The sequence below is a fragment of the Hyperolius riggenbachi genome, chromosome 3 (assembly GCF_040937935.1).
Source record: "Hyperolius riggenbachi isolate aHypRig1 chromosome 3, aHypRig1.pri, whole genome shotgun sequence".
Lineage (NCBI taxonomy): Eukaryota > Metazoa > Chordata > Amphibia > Anura > Hyperoliidae > Hyperolius > Hyperolius riggenbachi.
This window is the reverse complement of record NC_090648.1, coordinates 495,422,119-495,443,848: the sequence shown is the minus strand read 5'-3', so window position 1 is coordinate 495,443,848 and position 21,730 is coordinate 495,422,119. Positions and strand designations below refer to the sequence as shown.

The window sequence follows — 21,730 nt, the reverse complement described above, 5'->3', positions numbered from 1 at the left end:
CCCCGAACTGTCGCCCATCGCTGATGTCGCCAGGCGATTGGCGCGGTCAATCGCCTGGCGACAGTCGCCGCCGCAACTCCGCCGCAACTGTCGCTAGTCCGCGTGAGTACGCGGACTAGCGACAGCAACATATTTACAAATAGACGGCGCTTCCGGCGGGGGGAGGGACAACAGCGACAGCGCCCGCCGCATCAGTTGCCAGGTCCCTCTGCCGTGTGTATGCCGAGGGACCTGGCGATGAGCTGTCGCCGGCATGTCGCACACACGCTCCCGTAGCGACATGCCAAAAAGTTGCCCGTGAGTATGGGCCATAAAAGTCACAGGTTTAAGTTGAAGAACACTAAAATTTCTGGACAAAGTGAAAAAGAGGACAGATATTAAGATGAGGTCAGAAAACAAAGACAATGGAGTTGATGCAGAAAATGCCAATAACATTGCACATCACACGGCAATATTTTACAGGTGTGTACTGAACCTAGTAACGCTCGTTGTGCCGATAGCGCTAGATCATTATCATAGCAACTGTGCAAGAGTGGTATGGCAATAGTGTAGCATGTCCTACGCTACCCCCGTACCACTAATACACTGTTTACGCATCTTGCTATGATAACGCCCTTGTGACATCTGTGCAACCAGCGTTACTATGTCCAGTAACATTGCCGCATGGTGTGCAATGTTACTGGCCTTTTCTGCATCAACCCCAATGTATTTACCTGTTGTATTTTTTAATTTTCTTGCTGAAGTTCTAAAAGATCTTGTAAGACCTGTTGATCTTGGATATCAACGATGTCTTTAGAAAACATACGTTTTTCCTGTGTTTGTCCATGATACATTTTTCGAGGGTCAGTTTCCTGAAAAAAAAAGTATAAATCCTTTATCATTCCAAATCTAAAGGTTGGTGAAATAGTCAAACCCCAAAGTTCCTCTATGGTTTGCGGTTGGTTGGGGGGCATGATTTTTCTCTTTTTATTCAGTTTTGTATTGGCCATAGACCTGAGGGCCTTGATTCTATGTCATATGTCCTCTCACCCACCCCCCGTTTTGTGTATAAACTGAGTCCTGTGTATAACAGAGTCTAACGTCCTACCCATACTCCTAGCTAGGGGTCCATTTGAGTTTGCCCTTTAGCCTGATAGCCTTGGCTCCTGTTGTTATTTTTAGGTTTCCAGAGGTAAGATTTATTGGTGACATAGGCCTCAATTCACTAAACTTAACTCCTGTCTTTAATAACTCTTCTAGAGTTGTTACCATGGTGATAAGGCATGTAGTATTCAGGAAACATTTTACCTCAGGCAAACCTAAAGTTAACTCTTCTGTCTTTAAGTTAACTCTTTAATCCTTAAAATAACTCCAGAGTTAAAGACAGGCTGTTCATTAACTGTGTGTGAAAATAACTACAGAGGAGGTAACTTAACTACAGAAGAGGTAACGTAAGGAATGAAGAGATAAGATAACTCTCTTACTGTGTGGAGGTAAGCTTTCTCTTGCCTTATTATCTCCAGCATGATCTTAGTGAATTGAGGCCATTATCCTGTCTATCTCCTCCTAGGCTTTTTTTTATGGTCACTGATATTTTTGTCCACTTTGATCAAATCCAATTTAGCCACTTTAGGTTGCATTCCTCCTCATAGACCAAAGCAATTTTCACATTTCAGTGCTTCTCCTGTTCATTCATCAATAACGTTATCACTACTTATCACCCCTAAATAATCTACGATTAGGTTTTTTTGCCCCAAATTAAGCTTTTTATAGTAGATTTTTTTAAATTTATTTTCTATGCAGTTCAAATAGAAAAATAAGGAAAAATATATATACAAAAATCACACTAGTTATCCATTTTCAACCATAGTTTTTAAATAAACAATGCTACTGTAGATAAAACTCACACTTTATTTGCCTATTTCTCCTGGTTATCACATTACTGAAATTATGTTCCTCGTACAATGTATGGTGACAATATTTTATTTGGAAATAAAGTATATTTTTTCATTTTGTGTTTTTATTTTTCTTATTGTACCCTATAACTAATTACAAACCCTAATTTTGGAAAAACAACAATAATATACCCTCATGACAAAAAGCCACGTTTCTAACGCAACAATGTATGTATTCTCTTCTAAATTCCGGCTTCTGCTCTTTTCTTTTTTTCTTTATTATTTTGTTAGCTATAGGGGCTGGGGACAGAAAGAGTTAATTTTTTGTGTGTGTGTTGAAACATAGCTACAGTATATTCATATCATTGCAGAACCCCCTTGAAAAAATACAACAATGTGAATATTAGTCACTTTTAATGAGCACAGCGGGTGTGCTAGCAGTAACCCCCTCCCTCTAACTACACTAATTAGGGAATCCCCGGGGGTTTCCCTGGGGTCTGATTCCCCTACGCCCTACCCAATCCCCTAAAATACACCCCTCCCTCCTCCACTGATGTGATTCGGCAACAGGGATCAATACTCTACCTCTCACCTGTCCTCATTCTAGTGGCAATTGCAGTCCCCAATGTACACTATCACTGTCAGCCTTGCTATGCTGCATGGATTGGGTCACAGCTTGATGACGTCATCAAGCCAGGACATGATCCATTCGGCATAGTGGTACTATATGGAGGGGACTGCAAGCACCGCTGGAATGAGGACAGGTGAGAAATACGTACAGAGCAATGCTTCCCTGCTGCCCGATCTCTTCCTGGTGGGACAGGGGGACACCTAATACAAGACACACATGGCTAGCTACAGGAGCACACCTGGCTATCTATTGGATGGGGGCCGCTAATAAAGGGGCACATCTGGCTATCTATGAGGTGGGTAATAAATGGGTACTACTGGCTATCTATATGGAGGGGTCTTATACTGGGGCACATCGGACTACCAATACTGGGTGGGACTTCTACTGAGGCACATCAGGCTATCCATACTGGGGGGATAATATTGTGACATTGCAATAAAAAGTATGCACTGTAGCAAAAATCCACCTATGAGAATCAAATATCATCACCATAAATTGTGACTGACAGGTACATAATTTAGGTTTTTGTGGCAAACAGGAGAAATAGCCAAGTAAAATTAGAGATTTTTTATCTACAGTAGCACTACTTGTTTTTAAACTGTAATGGGTAAAAACTGAGAATTAATGAATTTTTTTTTCTATTTCTCCCAATAAAATTCATGGAAAACAAAATTGTTCTTGGGAAGAAACACTGCCCAATGAAAGTCTAGTCTGCCTTGAAAAAATTATAAATATATTTATTTATATAGCGCCGACATATTACACAGTGCTGTACAGAGTATACTATATTGTCTTGTCACTACTGTCCATCAGAGGGGCTCACAATCTAATCCCTGCCATAGTCATATGTCTATATCGTGTAGTGTACGTATCATAGTCTAGGGCCAATTTAGGGGGAAGCCAATTAACTTATCTGTATGTTTTTGGGATGTGAGAGGAAACCAGAGTGTCCAGAGGAAACCCACACAGACACAGGGAGAAGATAGAAACTGCTTGCAGATGAACCTGGCTGTGATTTGAATTGGGGACCCAGCGCTGCAAGGCAAGAGCACTAACCACTATGCCACCATGCTGCTCATAAATATGTATCTATATATATAATAGGCTAAGTGCCTCAACCTTCGAGCAAGAAGAAGAAGTAGCGCCCTGCCCCCAGGGCGTGCCTCAATCTTCAAGCAAGAAGAAGTACTTTGCATGAGAAAATTTATGCGTGCTCAAACACCAAGTTTAAAGAGAACCTGTACTGAGTAAAATTATTTAAAATAAACACGTGAGGCAACTTCAAATGAACAGTACATAGTTCCCTTGCCATCAGTTCCCCTCAGAAGCTCACCATTTTCTTCTTACAGTGCTCCCTTCCAGTTCTGACAACATTTTGGCAGAACTGAAATATATCAGTTGCTGTCAGTTACAGCTGAGAGGAGAACTGATGTGACCATGTTTCCCTATGGCTCAAGTGGGCGATGTTACAGTTTAACTGTGTGCTGACCAGAAAGCTGTTATGGTGTACTGGCTATTTTCAAAATGGAGGACAGAGAATTCCATTTATCACAGTGGACAAACAGGACGCAGGAGAGGAAAAATAGATTGAGGAGTAGACTACACAGGAGGTAAGTATGACTTGTGTATCTTTATTTTTACTTTTTATTTTCAGTTCAGGTTTTCTTTAAGGCTTCTTTTCCACGGACTGTTGAGCTGTGTGCTCAGCAAGCAGTTACCAGGCAGCAGCAAGCAGTTACCAGGCAGCAGTAAGCAGTTACCAGGCAGCAGTAAGCAGTTACCAGGCAGCAGTAAGCAGTTACCAGGCAGCAGCAAGCTGTTACCAGGCAGCAGCAAGCTGTTACCAGGCAGTAGTGAGCACAGTTGTAAGAGTTTGAGAGGCATTTTACTGCCTATCAACTGTCCGTGGAAAAGAGGCCTACCCTAGCAAGTCTGGCTTTGCAAATCTGGCCTAATTGGCTATTCATGAGGCAATGCTCATGCAAATTTGCTTTTGCATGCCAAACTATGCAGGGTCAAAAAACCAATACCGCAAAGTGGTCGCCCTGCTACATGCCAGTGATGAGCGAAAATGCAAAAATTTGTTTCGACAAATTTTTACAGAATTTTCGCCTAATTTCGTTTTGATAGGCAAATTTTCCATCTAATTTTTTCGCTTAATGCCAGTCATTTTCGCGTTACTTGCGTATTATTGCGGACATTTTCTGCATAATGGCATTAGTGTCCGCATTCAGAGAAGTTTCTTGCGCATTATTGCGGACATTTTTCCGTATAAACGTCCGCATAGACTGAATTTCCATGCGGATTATTGTGGACATTTTTTCGCATAAGGGCATAAGCATCCGCATAAAATGAATTTTCGATGCTGGTCGAAAACGCAAATATTTCTGAGTTAAACTTGGTGTTTGAGCACGCATAATTTTTCTCATAGAAAGCATTTTTTGCAGTTGTATCCTTTGGAGGCAGGTTGTGAATGGCTTGCTCCGGTGGTGTGAGCCCTGCAATGAGTTATCTGCGCCTGTCCTCCCCCCTCTGGAGTGTTGTATGTGAGCCAGCCCTGAACTCTAAAGCTCGGGGTGACCCATGCTTCACTCCTTTCTCATGTGGGGGGCCCAAGTTAGTGCGCATGAAGCAGAACGCAATAGACGTTAAAGTAAGTGCCTGTTTTTATTATTGGGAGGTGGGTGCGGACGGCTCTCCCCGGCGCTGGCCATGCTTGGGTTTGTCGCCTGCGGCACCTATGCTATGGTTCCCAGGCAGTGAGAGAGCCTGGGACCCCGTGGTTCCCCCGGGTTGTATAAAAAGGGGGTATTGGGAAGCCTCCCCGTGGTGCTCCTGGATAGTGCTAATGTAGCATGAACTAATTCTCGCAGGGCGACCGCTTTGTGGTATTAGTTTTTTGACCCTGCATAGTTTGGCATGCGAAAGCAAATGCATATTTGCATGAGCATTGCCTCATGAATAGCCAATTAGGCCAGATTTGGAAAGCCAGACTTGCTAGGGTTAAACTTGGTGTTTGCGCACGCATACATTTTCTAATGGAAAGTCTAAAGGTGGGTACACACTTCAGATAAAAGTCTTTGGAAAATGAAAGATCACAGACCAATGTTACCCCCTTCTATGTAGTATGAGAGCCATACCTACACAGTCTATTCTATTGAGCTGAACTCCCCATCAGATAAAAATGTTTGCAAGATTCTGCACACAAAGATGCTGTACACATGCAACAGATCAGTATCTGCAAAAAATCTGTTCCTGCAAAAGAATCAGTTTCTGCAAAATGCTTTCATAGTCTGTGATATCTGCAGATCTCATGCTGGGCATACACGGTATGTTTTCTACCATGTAATTGAGCCGCTGATGGCTCGATGGATAATTTCCGACGTGTCCGATACCCCGCCGGATCGATTCTGCGCTCAATACCGGCGGGCAGGACAAAAGAAGAAACGAGTGGAAAATAAGAAAGCGCTCGCGGGGACGAGCGGGGACGAGCGGGAATCGATCCGGGCGTCCGCGGGGACGAGCACGGTAGAAAACGTACCATGTATGCCCAGCATAATACACACCTTGTTTGACGGACATTCATCTGCAGATCAGACAATCATCTGCAGATCCAAAGATCCATCCTGGTTGATCTGATCTGCAGATGATTGTTCGTTAAACAAGGTGTGTATGAGATCTGCAGATATAGACTATGAATGTATTTTGTAGGTACTGATCTTTTGCAGGAACTGATCTTTTGCAGATACTGATCTGTTGCATGTGTACAGCATCTTTGTGTGCAGCATCTTGCAAAGATTTCTGTCTGATGGGAAGTTCAGCTCCATAGAATAGACTGTGTAGAGTATGGCTCTCATACTACACGGAAGGAAGGGGGTAAAATTTGTCTGTGATCTTTGATTTTCCAAAGACTTCTATCTGATGTGTGTACCCACCTTTATTCTTCTTGCTTCAAGGTTGAGGCACGTACTCTATTAGATAGATAGAAGATGCGGCGTATGCTACGACGCGGGTCGGCTAGTATATTATAATTTAGGTGTAATAGATAGAGATAAAGTAATTGCTGATTAAACAGGGACATGTCTAAATCATCAAATATGCTCTGGTTCATTAGGACGAAACAAGGTCTAGATGAGAATTGTTTTAACAGTGTACTATGCACACTATGCAAGACCTATAAAGTCAGGCATGAGGGGTACCATTTAAACTGCAACAAGTGGTAGAATAGATTTTGGAGTGTTTTTAAGTTGAGGCTGCTGCCATCCAAAGAAAAAAAAATTGCGACAAATTGAATATAGAACTGAAAAAAATGTAATTTTCTAAATTTTGGTTAAATGTGGGAACATTTCAGCCAAGCCACACAAGCCTGTGTACTAACAATTAACCATAATTCAATAGCCCTACATAATCTAACTACACTATATCGGGACCGATGTGGAATTTTACCTGATGATTAGACAATTTTTAGATGATTAGACAAGGTATTTTTGTTCTTTATTTCATAATACAATGTCTTCACCATACATTGTACCAGCAACATAATTTAAGTTTTAAAATAAAAGGGATTTATTGATCATTAAAATATGAAGTCTTTTTCTACATTGGCACTGCTTATTTTCAAACTGTAATTGGTGAAAAAAGAGAAATAGTTATTTTTTTTCAATCTTTCTTATTTTTCCTTTTAAAATGAAAGTCTAGTTTGCCCCCCCCCCCCCCCCCCCCCCAAAAAAAAGGGTGTGCAGTGGGGTGCGAAAGTTTGGGCAACCTTTTTAAACGTCATGGTTTTCCTGTATAAATCGTTGGTTGTTACGACAAAAAATGTCAGTTAAATATATCATATGAAAAACAAAAGTTTGCTTTCCTAAAACAGAAAGAATTTGCAATAATTCAGGTTGGAGTGAGCTTGAGATGTCTCCCAGAGCAACACTGCTGAATATATGCAAACTAACCATTGTTACCCTTAGAAGCTAAACACACCTCCAGAACAGCTGGAATGCAATGATGTGTCAGCTTGTTAATTTGTACAGAGCCACAATAATCCAACATGCATACAGACTGTTTCGGATTGTTTGATCCTCATCAGTGCATGGCATGGATTAATTTGGCTCTATGGAGTAGGGCTTGTAAATCCGAGAGGTACAGACTAACCAGCAAGCTCATGGTGACCCAGAACTCATTGGAGTGTGTAAGGGACTAAAATAGTCCTAAAATATATCATATAGGAGATACACAGTGATATTTCAGAAGTGAAATTAAGTTTATTGAATTTACAGAAAGTGCACAATAATTGTTTCAATAAAATTAGGCAGGTGCATAAATGTGGGCACTGTTGTCATTTTATTGATTTCAAAACCTTTAGAACTAATTATTGGAACTCAAATAGGCTTTGTAAGCTCAGTGACTCCTGACCTTCATACACAGGAGAATCCAATTATGATTGAATTATGAGAAAGAGTATTTAAGGGGGTCAATTGTAAGTTTCCATCCTCTTAATTTTCTCTGAAGAATAGCAACATGGGGGTCTCAAAACAACTCTCAAATGACCTGAAGACATAGATTGTTCACCATCATGGTTTAGGGGAAGGACACAGAAAGCTGTCTCAGAGATTTCAGCTGTCTGTTTCCACAGTCATGAAACATATTGAGGAAATGGAAGAACACAGGCTCAGTTCAAGTTATGGCTCAAAGTGGCAGACCAAGAAAAATCTCGGATAAACAGAAGCGATGAATGGTGAGAACAGTCAGAGTCAACCCACAGACCAGCACCAAAGACCTACTGTAAGGTCTCGGCAGGCCGCTGCCAACTGCCCTGCAGCTGACTCACATTTTGTTGCCGTCCCTGCCGCTGACTCACATGCATGCAGGGCGGCAGGCGGAGGATGCGTCTCCGTGTGCATTCGTCCACACAACAGTAGTCACGTGTCTCCCTGCTTGTCAGCTGATCAGCTGACAATGTAGTCCACACAACAGTAGTCACGTGTCTCCCTGCATGTCAGCTAGTGTTGGGCGAACAGTGTTCGCCACTGTTCGGGTTCTGCAGAACATCACCCTGTACGGGTGATGTTCGGGTTCGGCCGAACACCTGATGGTGTTCGGCCAAACTGTTCGGCCATATGGCCGAACTAAGAGCGCATGGTCGAACGTTACCCGAACGTTCGGCTAGCGCTGTGATTGGCCGAACGGGTCACGTGTAGTGTTTGGCGAACATCTAGATGTTCAGGCCGAACATGGCCGAACTCCGAACATAATGGAAGTCAATGGGGACCCGAACTTTCGTGCTTTGTAAAGCCTCCTTATATGCTACATACCCCAAATTTACAGGGTATGTGCACCTTGGGAGTGGGTACAAGAGGAAAAAGAATTTAGCAAAAAGAGCTTATAGTTTTTGAGAAAATCGATTTTAAAGTTTCAAAGGGAAAACTGTCTTTTAAATGCGGGAAATGTCTGTTTTCTTTGCACAGGTAACATGCTTTTTGTCGGCATGCAGTCATAAATGTAATACATATAAGAGGTTCCAGGAAAAGGGACCGGTAACGCTAACCCAGCAGCAGCACACGTGATGGAACAGGAGGAGGGTGGCGCAGGAGGAGAAGGCCACGCTTTGAGACACAACAACCCAGGCCTTGCATGAGGACAAGAAGCGTGCGGATAGCAATTTGCATTTTGTCGCCATGCAGTCATAAATGTAATACAGATGAGAGGTTCAAAAAACAGGGACCGGAAACGCTAACCCATCACAGATGTTCATTGTTCATGTTACTTGGTTGGGGTCCGGGAGTGTTGCGTAGTCGTTTCCAATCCAGGATTGATTCGATTTAATTTGAGTCAGACGGTCTGCATTTTCTGTGGAGAGGCGGATACGCCGCCGATCTGTGACGATGCCTCCGGCAGCACTGAAACAGCGTTCCGACATAACGCTGGCTGCCGGGCAAGCCAGCACCTCTATTGCGTACATTGCCAGTTTGTGCCAGGTGTCTAGCTTCGATACCCAATAGTTGAAGGGTGCAGATGGATTGTTCAACACAGCTACGCCATCTGACATGTAGTCCTTGACCATCTACTCCAGGCGATCGGTGTTGGAGGTGGATCTGCACGCTTGCTGTTCTGTGTGCTGCTGCATGGGTGTCAGAAAATTTTCCCACTCCAAGGACACTGCCGATACCATTCCCTTTTGGGCACTAGCTGCGGCTTGTGTTGTTTGCTGCCCTCCTGGTCGTCCTGGGTTTGCGGAAGTCAGTCTGTCGGCGTACAACTGGCTAGAGGAGGGGGAGGATGTCAATCTCCTCTCTAAAGTCTCCACAAGGGCCTGCTGGTATTCTTCCATTTTGACCTGTCTGGCTCTTTCTTCAAGCAGTTTTGGAACATTGTGTTTGTACCGTGGATCCAGAAGGGTATAAACCCAGTAATTGGTATTGTCCAGAATGCGCACAATGCATGGGTCGCGTTCAATGCAGTCCTAGGCCGAAGAGGTCATAGCCTAGGGTCACAAAACCTGTTTATTTGGGCAATTTCAATGGTGGCGAGTCTGACGTACATAAATCGCAGCAATGGCCGTTAGCAACGTCTGAATCTCACGAAATGTCTCATGCAGGTAGAAGACATATTGTTAGACTTGGGCTCCAAAGATGGGTTCCCTACATCTCTGCAAACCAGAGTTACAGGGCTCCAAATTTGGTAAAATCCCCCATAGGCTTTCATTGGGCCTCCTATTTACAGTTCCAAAATCTCACATCTTTTCAAAGGGCAATTACTCAGCAGTGGCAAATTTTCTAGCATTGTAGGGACCCTTAGGGGGAACATGACTGGTGAGTTTCGGGCCCCTAGGCCAAAGAGGTCATAGCCTAGGGTCACAAAAACCTGTTTATTTGGGCTATTTCAATGGTAGTGATGGTGACGTACATAAATCGCAGCAATGGCCGTTAGCAAAGTCTGAATCTCACGAAATGTCTCATGCAGGTAGAAGACATATTGTTAGACTTGGATTCCAAAGATGGGGTCCCTACATCTCTGCAAACCAGAGTTACAGGGGTCCAAAATTGGTAAAATCCCCCATAGGATTTCATTGCCTCCCTATTTCACTTTCCAAAATCTCACATCTTTTCAAAGGGCAATGGCTCAGCAGTACCAAATTTTCTAGCATTGTAGGGACCCTTAGGGGGAACATGACTGGTGAGTTTCGGGCCCCTAGGCCGAAGAGGTCATAGCCTAGGGTCACAAAAACCTGTTTATTTGGGCTATTTCAATGGTAGTGATGGTGGCGTACATAAATCGCAGCAATGGCCGTTAGCAACGTCTGAATCTCACGAAATGTCTCATGCAGGTAGAAGACATATTGTTAGACTTGGATTCCAAAGATGGGGTCCCTACATCTCTGCAAACCAGAGTTACAGGGGTCCAAAATTGGTAAAATCCCCCATAGGATTTCATTGCCTCCCTATTTCACTTTCCAAAATCTCACATCTTTTCAAAGGGCAATGGCTCAGCAGTACCAAATTTTCTAGCATTGTAGGGACCCTTAGGGGGAACATGACTGGTGAGTTTCGGGCCCCTAGGCCGAAGAGGTCATAGCCTAGGGTCACAAAAACCTGTTTATTTGGGCTATTTCAATGGTAGTGATGGTGACGTACATAAATCGCAGCAATGGCCGTTAGCAACGTCTGAATCTCACGAAATGTCTCATGCAGGTAGAAGACATATTGTTAGACTTGGATTCCAAAGATGGGGTCCCTACATCTCTGCAAACCAGAGTTACAGGGGTCCAAAATTGGTAAAATCCAAAATATCACATCTTTTCAAAGGGCAATGGCTCAGCAGTACCAAATTTTCTAGCATTGTAGGGACCCTTAGGGGGAACATGACTGGTGAGTTTCGGGCCCCTAGGCTACATGTCAGATGGCGTAGCTGTGTTGAACAATCCATCTGCAACCTTCAACTATTGGGTATCGAAGCTAGACACCTGGCACAAACTGGCAATGTACGCAATAGAGGTGCTGGCTTGCCCGGCAGCCAGCGTTATGTCGGAACGCTGTTTCAGTGCTGCCGGAGGCATCGTCACAGATCGGCGGCGTATCCGCCTCTCCACAGAAAATGCAGACCGTCTGACTCAAATTAAAATGAATCAATCCTGGATTGGAAACGACTACGCAACACTCCCGGACCCCAACCAAGTAACATGAACAATGAACATCTGTGATGGGTTAGCGTTTCCTGTCCCTGTTTATTGAACCTCTCATCTGTATTACATTTATGACTGCATGGCGACAAAATGCAAATTGCTATCCGCACGCTTCTTGTCCTCATGCAAGGCCTGGGTTGTTGTGTCTCAAAGCGTGGCCTTCTCCTCCTGCGCCACCCTCCTCCTGTTCCATCACGTGTGCTGCTGCTGGGTTAGCGTTACCGGTCCCTTTTCCTGGAACCTCTTATATGTATTACATTTATGACTGCATGCCGACAAAAAGCATGTTACCTGTGCAAAGAAAACAGACATTTCCCGCATTTAAAAGACAGTTTTCCCTTTGAAACTTTAAAATCGATTTTCTCAAAAACTATAAGCTCTTTTTGCTAAAAAAATTTCCTCTTGTACCCACTCCCAAGGTGCACATACCCTGTAAATTTGGGGTATGTAGCATGTAAGGAGGCTTTACAAAGCACAAAAGTTCGGGTCCCCATTGACTTCCATTATGTTCGGAGTTCGGGTCGAACACCCGAACATCGCGGCCATGTTCGGCCTGTTCGGCCCGAACCCGAACATCTAGATGTTCGCCCAACACTAATGTCAGCTGATCAGCTGAGTTCTGATTGGTATTTGAATCGGGTGAGTGCTCTGGTCTTGGCCCGTGATAGCCTATGCTGGGCTTGTAGCTGAGATTGCGCTCACGCTAAGTGCCTTGTCTTGCTGCAGATATTCTGTCTCTTGACCAAGCTTCTTGCAGATCTGATACTTTGCTGCTGACCCGGATTAAACCTGACTACTCTTCTCCTGATCCTCTGGTATTGACCCAGCTTGTCCCTGACCCTGCATCTACTGGATTCTCTGTTGCCAAACCTCGGATTGTTTAATAAGGACCTCACATGAACTCTGCCTGCCCTGATCCTGGCCTGTCGGACCTTGCATCTGTATTGTGATTATACTTTCATCTGAACTGCCTCAGCCCATAGGCCTCAGGTGACTGTTATTATTCTGTCTCTGCAATTCTTTGCTGTGTTTTGGTGAAAGCTGTATGCCATGTTGTATGCTACATCTGCCTGCAGGGTTGTGTAGTTTTTGTTAGGCTGGAATGTACGCAGGTGTTAGGGCTGGGTTATAGGTCAGTCATATGAGCATACAGTCTGACCTATAGCTATTAGCCAGACAAGCCTGACACCTACAACATAATTGTGCTGCAGTTGGAGTCACTATGTATCGTTCAACCATTCGGCGCACTTCACACAAGGAGATGCTGTATGCAAGAGTGATGCAGAGGAAGCCCACAGCACAAACAGAGCCACATTGAGGTATCCTAAAGCAGGGGTCCCCAACCTTTTTGAGCCCGGGGCCCCCTATACCGACCAAACTTTTCTCTGGGGCCCGGGGGAGGGGGGCGGGGATTTGGGGGTGGTGGTTAGTGGCGGCGGCAGTCCCCCTCCTGCCTTTTTTCCCCCGATTGTGAGTGTAGTATATACACTCGGCCCTTCAGAAAAACTGCCCAGGGACCACCAAGGGGGCCGCGGCCCCCAGGTTGGGGACCCCTGTCCTAAAGGACATTTGGACAAGCCAGCTTCATTTTGGAATAAGGTGCTGTGGACTGATGAAACTAAAATTGAGTTATTTGGGCATAACAAGGGGCGTTATGCATGGAGGAAAAAGAACACAGCATTCCAAGAAAAACACCTGCTACCTACAGTAAAATATGGTGGTGATTCCATCATGCTGTGAGGTTGTGTGGCCAGTACAGGGACTGGGAATCTTGTCAAAGTTGAGGGACGCATGGATTCCACTCAGTATCAGCAGATTCTGGAGACCAATGTCCAGGGATCAGTGAAAAAGCTGAAGCTGCGCCGGGGCTGGATCTTTCAACAAGACAATGACCCTGAACACTGCTCAAAATCCACTAAGGCATTCATGCAGAGGCACAAGTATAACGTTTTGGAATTGCCATCTCAGTCTCCAGACCTGAATATAACTGAAAATCTGTGGTGTGAGTAAGCCATCAAACCTGTCCATGCTCGGAAGCCATCAAACCTGAATGAACTAGAGATGTTTTGCAAAGAGGAATGGTCCAAAATACCTTCGACCAGAATCCAGACTCTCATTGGAACCTACAGGAAGCGTTTAGAGGCTGTAATGTCTGCAAAAGGAGGATCTACTAAATATTGATTTCATTTCTTTTTTATGGTGCCCAAATTTATGCACCTGCCTAATTTTCTTTAAACAATTATTGCACACTTTCTGTAAATCCAATAGACTTCATTTCATTTCTCAAATATCTCTGTGTGTGTCTCCTATATATGATATATTTAACTGACATTTTTTATCGTAACAACCAACGATTTATACAGGAAAATCATGACATTTAACAAGGCTGCCCAAACTTTCGCACCCCACTGTATATATCACTAAGGTTTCATAAGCATTGAAAACGTTATTGCTGATTAAATAGGGGCATAGCTAAAATGCCAAAACTGCTCTGGTAGTTAAGGGAAAAAGAGATGCAAAGTGGTTAACCACTTCAGAATCTCAGTTTTTTTCCCTTAAAAACCAAAACAATTTTCACATTCCAGCACTCCTCCCATTCATTCAGTGATAACTTTATTGTTACTTATCAGACTGAAATTATCTATATATTGTTTTTTTCGCCACAAATTAGGCTTTCTTTGGGTGGTACTTTTTGCAAAGAATTATTTCATTTTATATGCACAGTAAAGGGAATAATAAGAAAAAAAAAGTTTTCAGCCATTATAGTTTTAAAATAAAATGTGCTTCGATACACAAAACCCACACATTTTATTTGGCCATTTGTCCCGGTTATTACAACATTTAAATTGTGTCCCTAGTACAATGTATGACGATAATATTTTATCTGGAATTAAAGGTGTATTTTTTCCATTTCGGGATTTTTTTAATACTATTTCACTTTTAAAAGACTTTATTTGCAAAATTAACAGTAATATATCCTCATGATATACATATTAGAAAAGTCCCTAAGGTAACTATTTATGTAAAAAAAAAAAAAAGATTTAAATGATGTAATTTTTTTATGTTGTAATAAGTGTTTTATTTTGGTAACTATGGGGCAGGGCTGAAAGAGGTTAAAAATAATAAAATAATAAAAACTAATATTTTTTCTATGTAAAACAGTATAGAGGTGTAATTGGGTTTATTTTTACTTTTTGACCACAAGATGGTGCTATTGGTGTTCTATTAGAAACACGGAATATCTTTAATGAGAGTTTGCCTCTTCTTTTTGCAAGCTCTCGGAAGTCACAGGCACGGTGATCGGGGTTGAGAATAGTGGATTCTCATATCCCAATCCCAGGTGGAGGGGGCTGCGACAGTGAGGCGAATGAAAATGGCGTAGGGATCGTGAACGCAGCGATAATAGTACGCATATCTGTGCCCATGATCCACATGTGAAGTATACAGGGGTGTAGATATGCATACCAGGGATACTAAAGTGGTTAAATTTGGCCACTAGATGTCTCCTGCTTAGAATGCTGAAGCACTCAAAGATAAAAGGAAAGATTTTTTTTTTACAGACTTTCATTAAATGATCAGTGCTGTTCATTACAGCACTGATATTTCATGATTGAGGCAATTTGATTGACTTTGGGAACACATGTTCCCATTCACCAATCTGAACTCTAACGGCTGGCACTGGGCACACATAGAGAGCAGAAGACGACTATCTACACCCCTTGAACTTGAGGTCCTGTGGGGCCTAGATATACTGCCCCAGATTCAATAAGTGGCTCACGGGTTTCTTTTGATCAGTTTCTTTTATTATTTTCCAATTTTGTCCTTAATTTTTGTTACTAATTTTTAGCATGGTTCAACAATAGTGATGAATTTTATGTAAAATTTAGCAAAATACAATTACATGTAATTATGATTTTGAAACCGAATTGATTTCAAATAATCCATTTGTAAATTTTGCATGTCATGCAAAACTACAAACATGGCAATCACAAACACTTTTTTGCATAAACCTGAATAGTAAGAGGGAATAGAGAGGCTAGTGGGAACAAAAAAAATATTTTAAAATGATCTTGTAGTTTCTGAGAAAAAAAGATTTTAAAAAAGCCAAAAGAAAAAAAAAATTCATTTTGCTGCGATATAACCAGAAATTAGAGCCTGGACCGCATGAGACTTCATACTCTGATCTATACCAGACCACATGGACCATAGTATTGGGCGGGGGGATTCTGGAACAGAGGGGCAAGTAAAACCTCTCCCTTTCTCCCCAGATTTCTGCCCCACCAAGTGAAATGGGAATAGGGGTACTAGTGTACCCTTACCCACTTCCACAAAAGGTAAAAGTTAAATAAAAATGTAACAATGAAAAAAGTTCTTTATAACTCGGAACTCTGTATATATTAATATAATATAATTAATTTTTTAACGTTTCTCAAAAGGTACAAGGTCTTTTTTGAAAAAAAAAAAAAATACTTTTTCCTAAAGAATTACATTTTGCATTTTTGCCCATAATTGCAATTTAACGGAACATAGTTACGGTTATGCTCAAAATTAATGACCAATTTTCCAGAAATTTCACATTACAATTTTGCATCATCTTTGCAAATTTTGATGCCAAATTTTGATTATGCAAATATTCTCCTTAACACTAATCAAAAACATGGCAGTAATGATTTTGAAGAACTGGACTAGTCCCTCCTCAAAGGTTTGTTTAGTGTCTCCTACTATCACCCATAAAGAGAATACCTGGACAGACTGATGAAGCAGCCATTGCTGCGATATGTGTGGGGCATGGGATGAGACCACATCAGAATTTATCTTTGGCTTTTTTCTACTCCACTAAACTCTAGGGTAAGAATACGGTTTCTGTCTTTTCATCTTTTTGCCATACTGTGAAGTTGTGGTTGAAGAGTGCTTTTACCATGACTGATTGATTTTGACACAGTATACTTATAGATGTCTGATTTTTGGTTAAAGGGACACTGTAGGGGGGTCGGGGGAAAATGAGTTGAAGTTACCCGGGGCTTCTAATTGTCCCCCGCAGGCCTCCTGTGCCCGCGCAGCCACTCACCGATGCTCCAGCCCCACCTCCGGTTCACTTCTGGAATTTCAGACTTTAAAGTCTGAAAACCACTGCGCCTGCGTTGCCATGTGCTCGATCCCGCTGATGTCACCAGGAGCGCACGGTGCAGGCACAGACCACATTGGGCTTGCGCAGAATGCTCCTGGTGACATCAGCGGGATCGAGGACACGGCAACGCAGGCGCAGTGGTTTTCCGACATTAAAGTCTGAAATTCCAGAAGTGAACCAGAGGCGGGGTCGGAGCATCTATGAGTGGCTGCGCGGGCACAGGAGGCCTGTGGGGGACAATTAGAAGCCCCGGGTAACTTCAACTCATTTTCCCCTGACCCCCCTACAGTGTCCCTTTAAGCTATAGTACTTTGTGATGAAAAATTATCTTGGAGAAACGTGTTAGAAAAGTTTATTGCATATGGGCCACAGTCTAAATTTTTCCACAAATTTACTTTTCAGCACTTTGCAACTGAATAATTACCAAAAATTAAATATAAATACCAAACTTATTTTTAGTATTTTCTTGCTTTTTAGTGGCCTTAACCAGTTTTGGACCACTGAACACCATATAGATGCCCCTAACTGCTCCCCTGAAAAACAGGGGCATCTATAAGTATCGCCGCATTTACGACCACTCCTGTCTCCGCCTGTTTGTGTTCCTAAAGCCAATCAAAGTGCCTGATGAATGATTCGTCACTGCTTCAGCAAGTAGCAGTAATCATTTATTGAAAGTTAGTAAATACTGTACATACAAACGTTTCCTTTCCCCAGCCCCCATAGTTATCAAAATAGAACACCTGAAAAAAAAAGAGCCAAAGTGATGGCATTTAAAAAAAGAATACATAAATAGTTACCTTAGGGACTCGGCCTTTTTAATATGTACAGAATGTCATGAGGGCATGTGACGGTTACCCTTGCAAAGAAGGGCTTGTAATAATTATTGATAGAGTGTAATGCGAAAACAACACAAAATGAAAATATATATTGTACTAGGGACATTATTTTTTTGTCGCCATAAAAGTAGCAATGGTAAATTATTATTATAATTTTATAAATTGCAACCTACAAGAATATATGCAATCCTTTCTCATCTCTCTTTCCCCTCTGGCCTCACCAGTTTTCTCCACAGACCCCAGTGGCAGAAGGATGGAGTGTCATGCTGGTCACATCTCCTCCCACATCCTGTGATGAGCAGTAGCTCGGCCACGCCTCTTCTCCCTAACCTAGCAACTCCAACCACATTAACCCACTATACTCACCTTCGAAACCTCTCAACTTCAGGGACACATAACCCCACCATCCAGCCAGATAGTCATGGGAGCCAAAGCCACTCTGAGCAACTTTGTATATGATAAGTAGAACCTTGGCTCCTCCCCCTCTCCCTTCCACAGCAATCCTAGTGCTATATCCCAAAGACCTCCACATCCAAGAGCCTTTTCAATGCTGTTCCACCATAGCAGGGACACCTCTGGTTCAGCCCCTCCATGATGCCAGTCACTAAACCGGAAGAAAGGTCCGCTGCAGCCAGACGCTCCTGTGACAGCTGGATTATCTTGACCAGCCCTGGTAAATGCTACCCAGGAGTCGGTATCCACCACAGAAATGAACACTACTGCACCTTTTGAACTGGATCACCTTGGCCAGCACTGCCAGACGTCAGCAATCGGGATCCTCAGCAGTGGCAGCCATCACCACAGGTTTCTTTCATGAAGAACTGGGTCATCACTGCTGAACCTTCGCCTCCCTCTGCCCCCCCCCCCCCTTTCCCATCTCCTTAGGAATGACAGATGATTGCCAAGTGCGACTGGTGGCGCCGTAGTATGGCAGCCTCGGCTCTTGGCTTTCAGACATTATCCACCCTCCTTCCAGGGACTGTATGAGCCAGCACCAATTCTGGGTAAAACCTGGAATCATTCGCACAATAAAGGATTCTGATTCTTTTGTATTGCCGCATAGCTGCCCTTTGCTGCTTGATATACTGGGGTAGTTGAGGTTTGTGACTGTGATAGCAGTGATGGGAAGGAGTGAATGGATAAAACACTACACTCTCTCCCAGAAATGACCACAGAAGGCCGGCCTGATGTGATGACATGGTGGCCTGCCTCTAAGGCCTGGTGCACACCAAAACCCGCTAGCAGATCCGCAAAATAGCAAATGTATACAGCAACAAAAAGGTAGGTAGAGTCCGGGCACCAAAAAGCTGCAGAATCCACGTTTATTTCATCCCCACATACCGACAGAAAAGGGTGCACAGGGCTGGTCTAACAGCCGTTTCACAAGCACAAAAACACTTGCTTCCTCTGAGGAAGCAAGTGTTTTTGTGCTTGTGAAACGGCTGTTAGACCAGCCCTGTGCACCCTTTTCTGTCGGTATGTGGGGATGAAATAAACGTGGATTCTGCAGCTTTTTGAGATCCACAAAATGCTAGCAGATTTTGAAACGCTTTTTCTTATTTTTCTGCAGCGTTTCAGCTAGCGTTTTGCGGTTTTGTGTAGCGGTTTTGGTATAGTAGATTTCATGTATTGTTACAGTAAAGCTGTTACTGAACAGCTACTGTAACAAAAAACGCCTGGCAAACCGATCTGAAGTGCCGTTTTTCAGAGCGGTTTGCGTTTTTCCTATACTTAACATTGAGGCAGAAACGCATCCACAATCCAAAATCTGCAGCAGCCCGGGAGTATGCGTTTCTGCAAAACGCCTCCCGCTCTGGTGTGCACCAGCCCATTAAAATACATTACCCTAGCGGATCCGCACCCGCAAGCAGATCGCAAACAGCAGCGGAAACGCTCCGGTGTGCACTAGGCCTAAGAGCTGACTCAAGGAAGGCTCACGGTGGTGGCATCTACTACAACTTTAGGGCTCTTGTGAAAATAGGTATTTTCTGGAGGCAGAGGGAACAGGAGTGGGGACTGGAGAGAGATGAATTTCAGTGAAAATCCATTAAAGAGAATCTGTACTGTCCGGTTTGTACAATAAAAAACATACTAATCGATACAACAGACAGTGTAACTAGAATAGGCTGCAGTAATCCAGACCACATTAGAACAGGTACAGTATAGGAACTTATAGGATAGAATAAATAAGGCTGAACATTTTGTTACAGAGTCTCTTTAAAGGGAACCAGAGAGGAACGAAAAAAAAAAAGAAGAAAAAGCTTTTATACATACCTGGGGCTTCTTTCAGCCCCATAAGCCTGGATCGCTCCCACGCTGCCATCCTCCGCTTCCTGGATCGGCGGTACCGGGTCCCATCACTTCCGGCGGATGCGGCCAATTGTCCACATCACAGGGGCCCCCTCCATGTATGTACGCGTGAGGCTGTGCAGCAGGCAGCCTCACGCGTACATACATGGAGGGAGCCCCATGTGATGCGGACAGTTGGCCGCATCCGCCGGAAGTGATGGGACCCGGTACCGGCGGTTCCAGGCAGCAGAGGATAGCGGCGTGGGAGCGATCCGTGCGTATGGGGCTGGAGGAAGCCCCAGGTATGTATAAAAGCTTTTTTGGGGGGCCTCTGGTTCCCTTTAAGGTGCACTGGAACTTGAGAAAGAAAGCTAATAAATTACATTTTCTGGATGAGGTCTGGCCATGTTCGCTTCACCATATCCAGCTTTTTTCAGATCATCCCTTGTTTTGGTTCTTTCAAAGTTTTCTGCACAGTTTTCCTTGTCCACAGTGTCACTAGATTGGTCCTTTAACCGAAATATTCAACAATTACTATATATAACATATAAAATCACTTTACATACAAATAGCTTTCTACTGTATATGTTGGCTTATAACACCAATTACAAATGGAGCCTGTGTCACAACAAAGTCTACTCCCCACTCAATGATAGGATAGTATCTAGGAATTGCTTGTAATTATTGTTATTTTTAGAACTACCATTAGTTGGTGCTGGAAAATACATACGTGGTGCAGATGCAGATAATGATCAACTATGACAAAGGCACAAAAGAGTACCTTCGCCGAAAGGAGCTTGCAGTCCAGGAGGTATGTGAACATTTTATTCAATACTAGCTGATTGCCCGGCGTTGCCCGGGTATGTATTTGGCTGGTGTTGGCTCCACCTACTTTTTCTAACCCTAACACAATTACTCAATGACCAAGTTTGTGAGCTTTGCGGTCTTTGGTATCAATAGTTTGCATTGAAATGAAAAAATCTGATTGGCTGTTTGTGGCTACACACCCTTTTCTGAATTTGAACCCCAGTCACCCAATAACCAACTGTACCAGGTTTGAGGCTTGTGCCATTAACAGTGCAAGAATGGTAGCAATTAAATATTCCCATTGAAAAGCAATAGGTGAAGTTTGATACACTTTTGTAGGCTCCACCCACTTTTCTGAATATTAATTCCAGTCACCCAGTGACCAACTGTGCAAGGTTTAAAAACCCTGCCATTAACAGTGTAAGAATGGCTGCAGTTTACATTTTCCCAGTGAAATGTCTATTTGTCTCCACCCATTGATGACCCGGCATTGCCCGTGTATGTATTTGGCTGGTGTTAGCTCCGCCCACTTTCTAACCCTAACGGACAAACACTCAATTACCAAGTTTGTGAGCTTTGGGGTCCTTGGCATCAATAATTTGTATATTCCAATAGAAATTAAACAAATCAGATTGGCTGTTTGTGGCTTCACCCCCTCTCCAGCATTTGAACCCCAGTCACCCAATGGCAGGTTTGAGGCATCTGCTATTAACAGTGGAAAAATGGCAGCAATTGAAATTATCCACTTGAAAATCAACAGGTGAATTTTGATTGGCTATTATAGGCTCCACCCACTCCCCTGAATATTAATCTCAGTCACTCAGTGACCATCTGGGCAAAATTTGGGAACCCTGAAATAAACAGTGTAAGAAGGGCTGCAGTTTACACTTTACCAGTGAAATTTGTTTTTGGCTCCGCCCACTTTTTGTAACCTGGACACACAGTCACTCCATGACCAAGTTTGTGAGCTTTGGGGTCCTTGGCATCAAT

At 43.2% G+C, this 21,730-nt stretch overlaps 1 protein-coding gene across 3 annotated transcripts in view; it reads right to left on the bottom strand.

Annotated features, from left to right (window-relative positions):
- The window catches only part of LOC137561739 (serine protease FAM111A-like), an 85,105-nt gene that overhangs the window by 14,419 nt on the left and 48,956 nt on the right, over positions 1 to 21,730 (bottom strand). For 2 of the 3 annotated variants that reach the window (XM_068273082.1, XM_068273083.1), the window contains exon 6: positions 20,317 to 20,442. In XM_068273082.1, coding sequence (XP_068129183.1) covers positions 20,317 to 20,442 — 126 coding nt within the window. Of the gene's footprint in view, positions 1 to 713; positions 852 to 20,316; positions 20,443 to 21,730 lie in introns of all 3 variants that reach the window. The other variant, XM_068273084.1, reaches the window with a different exon arrangement.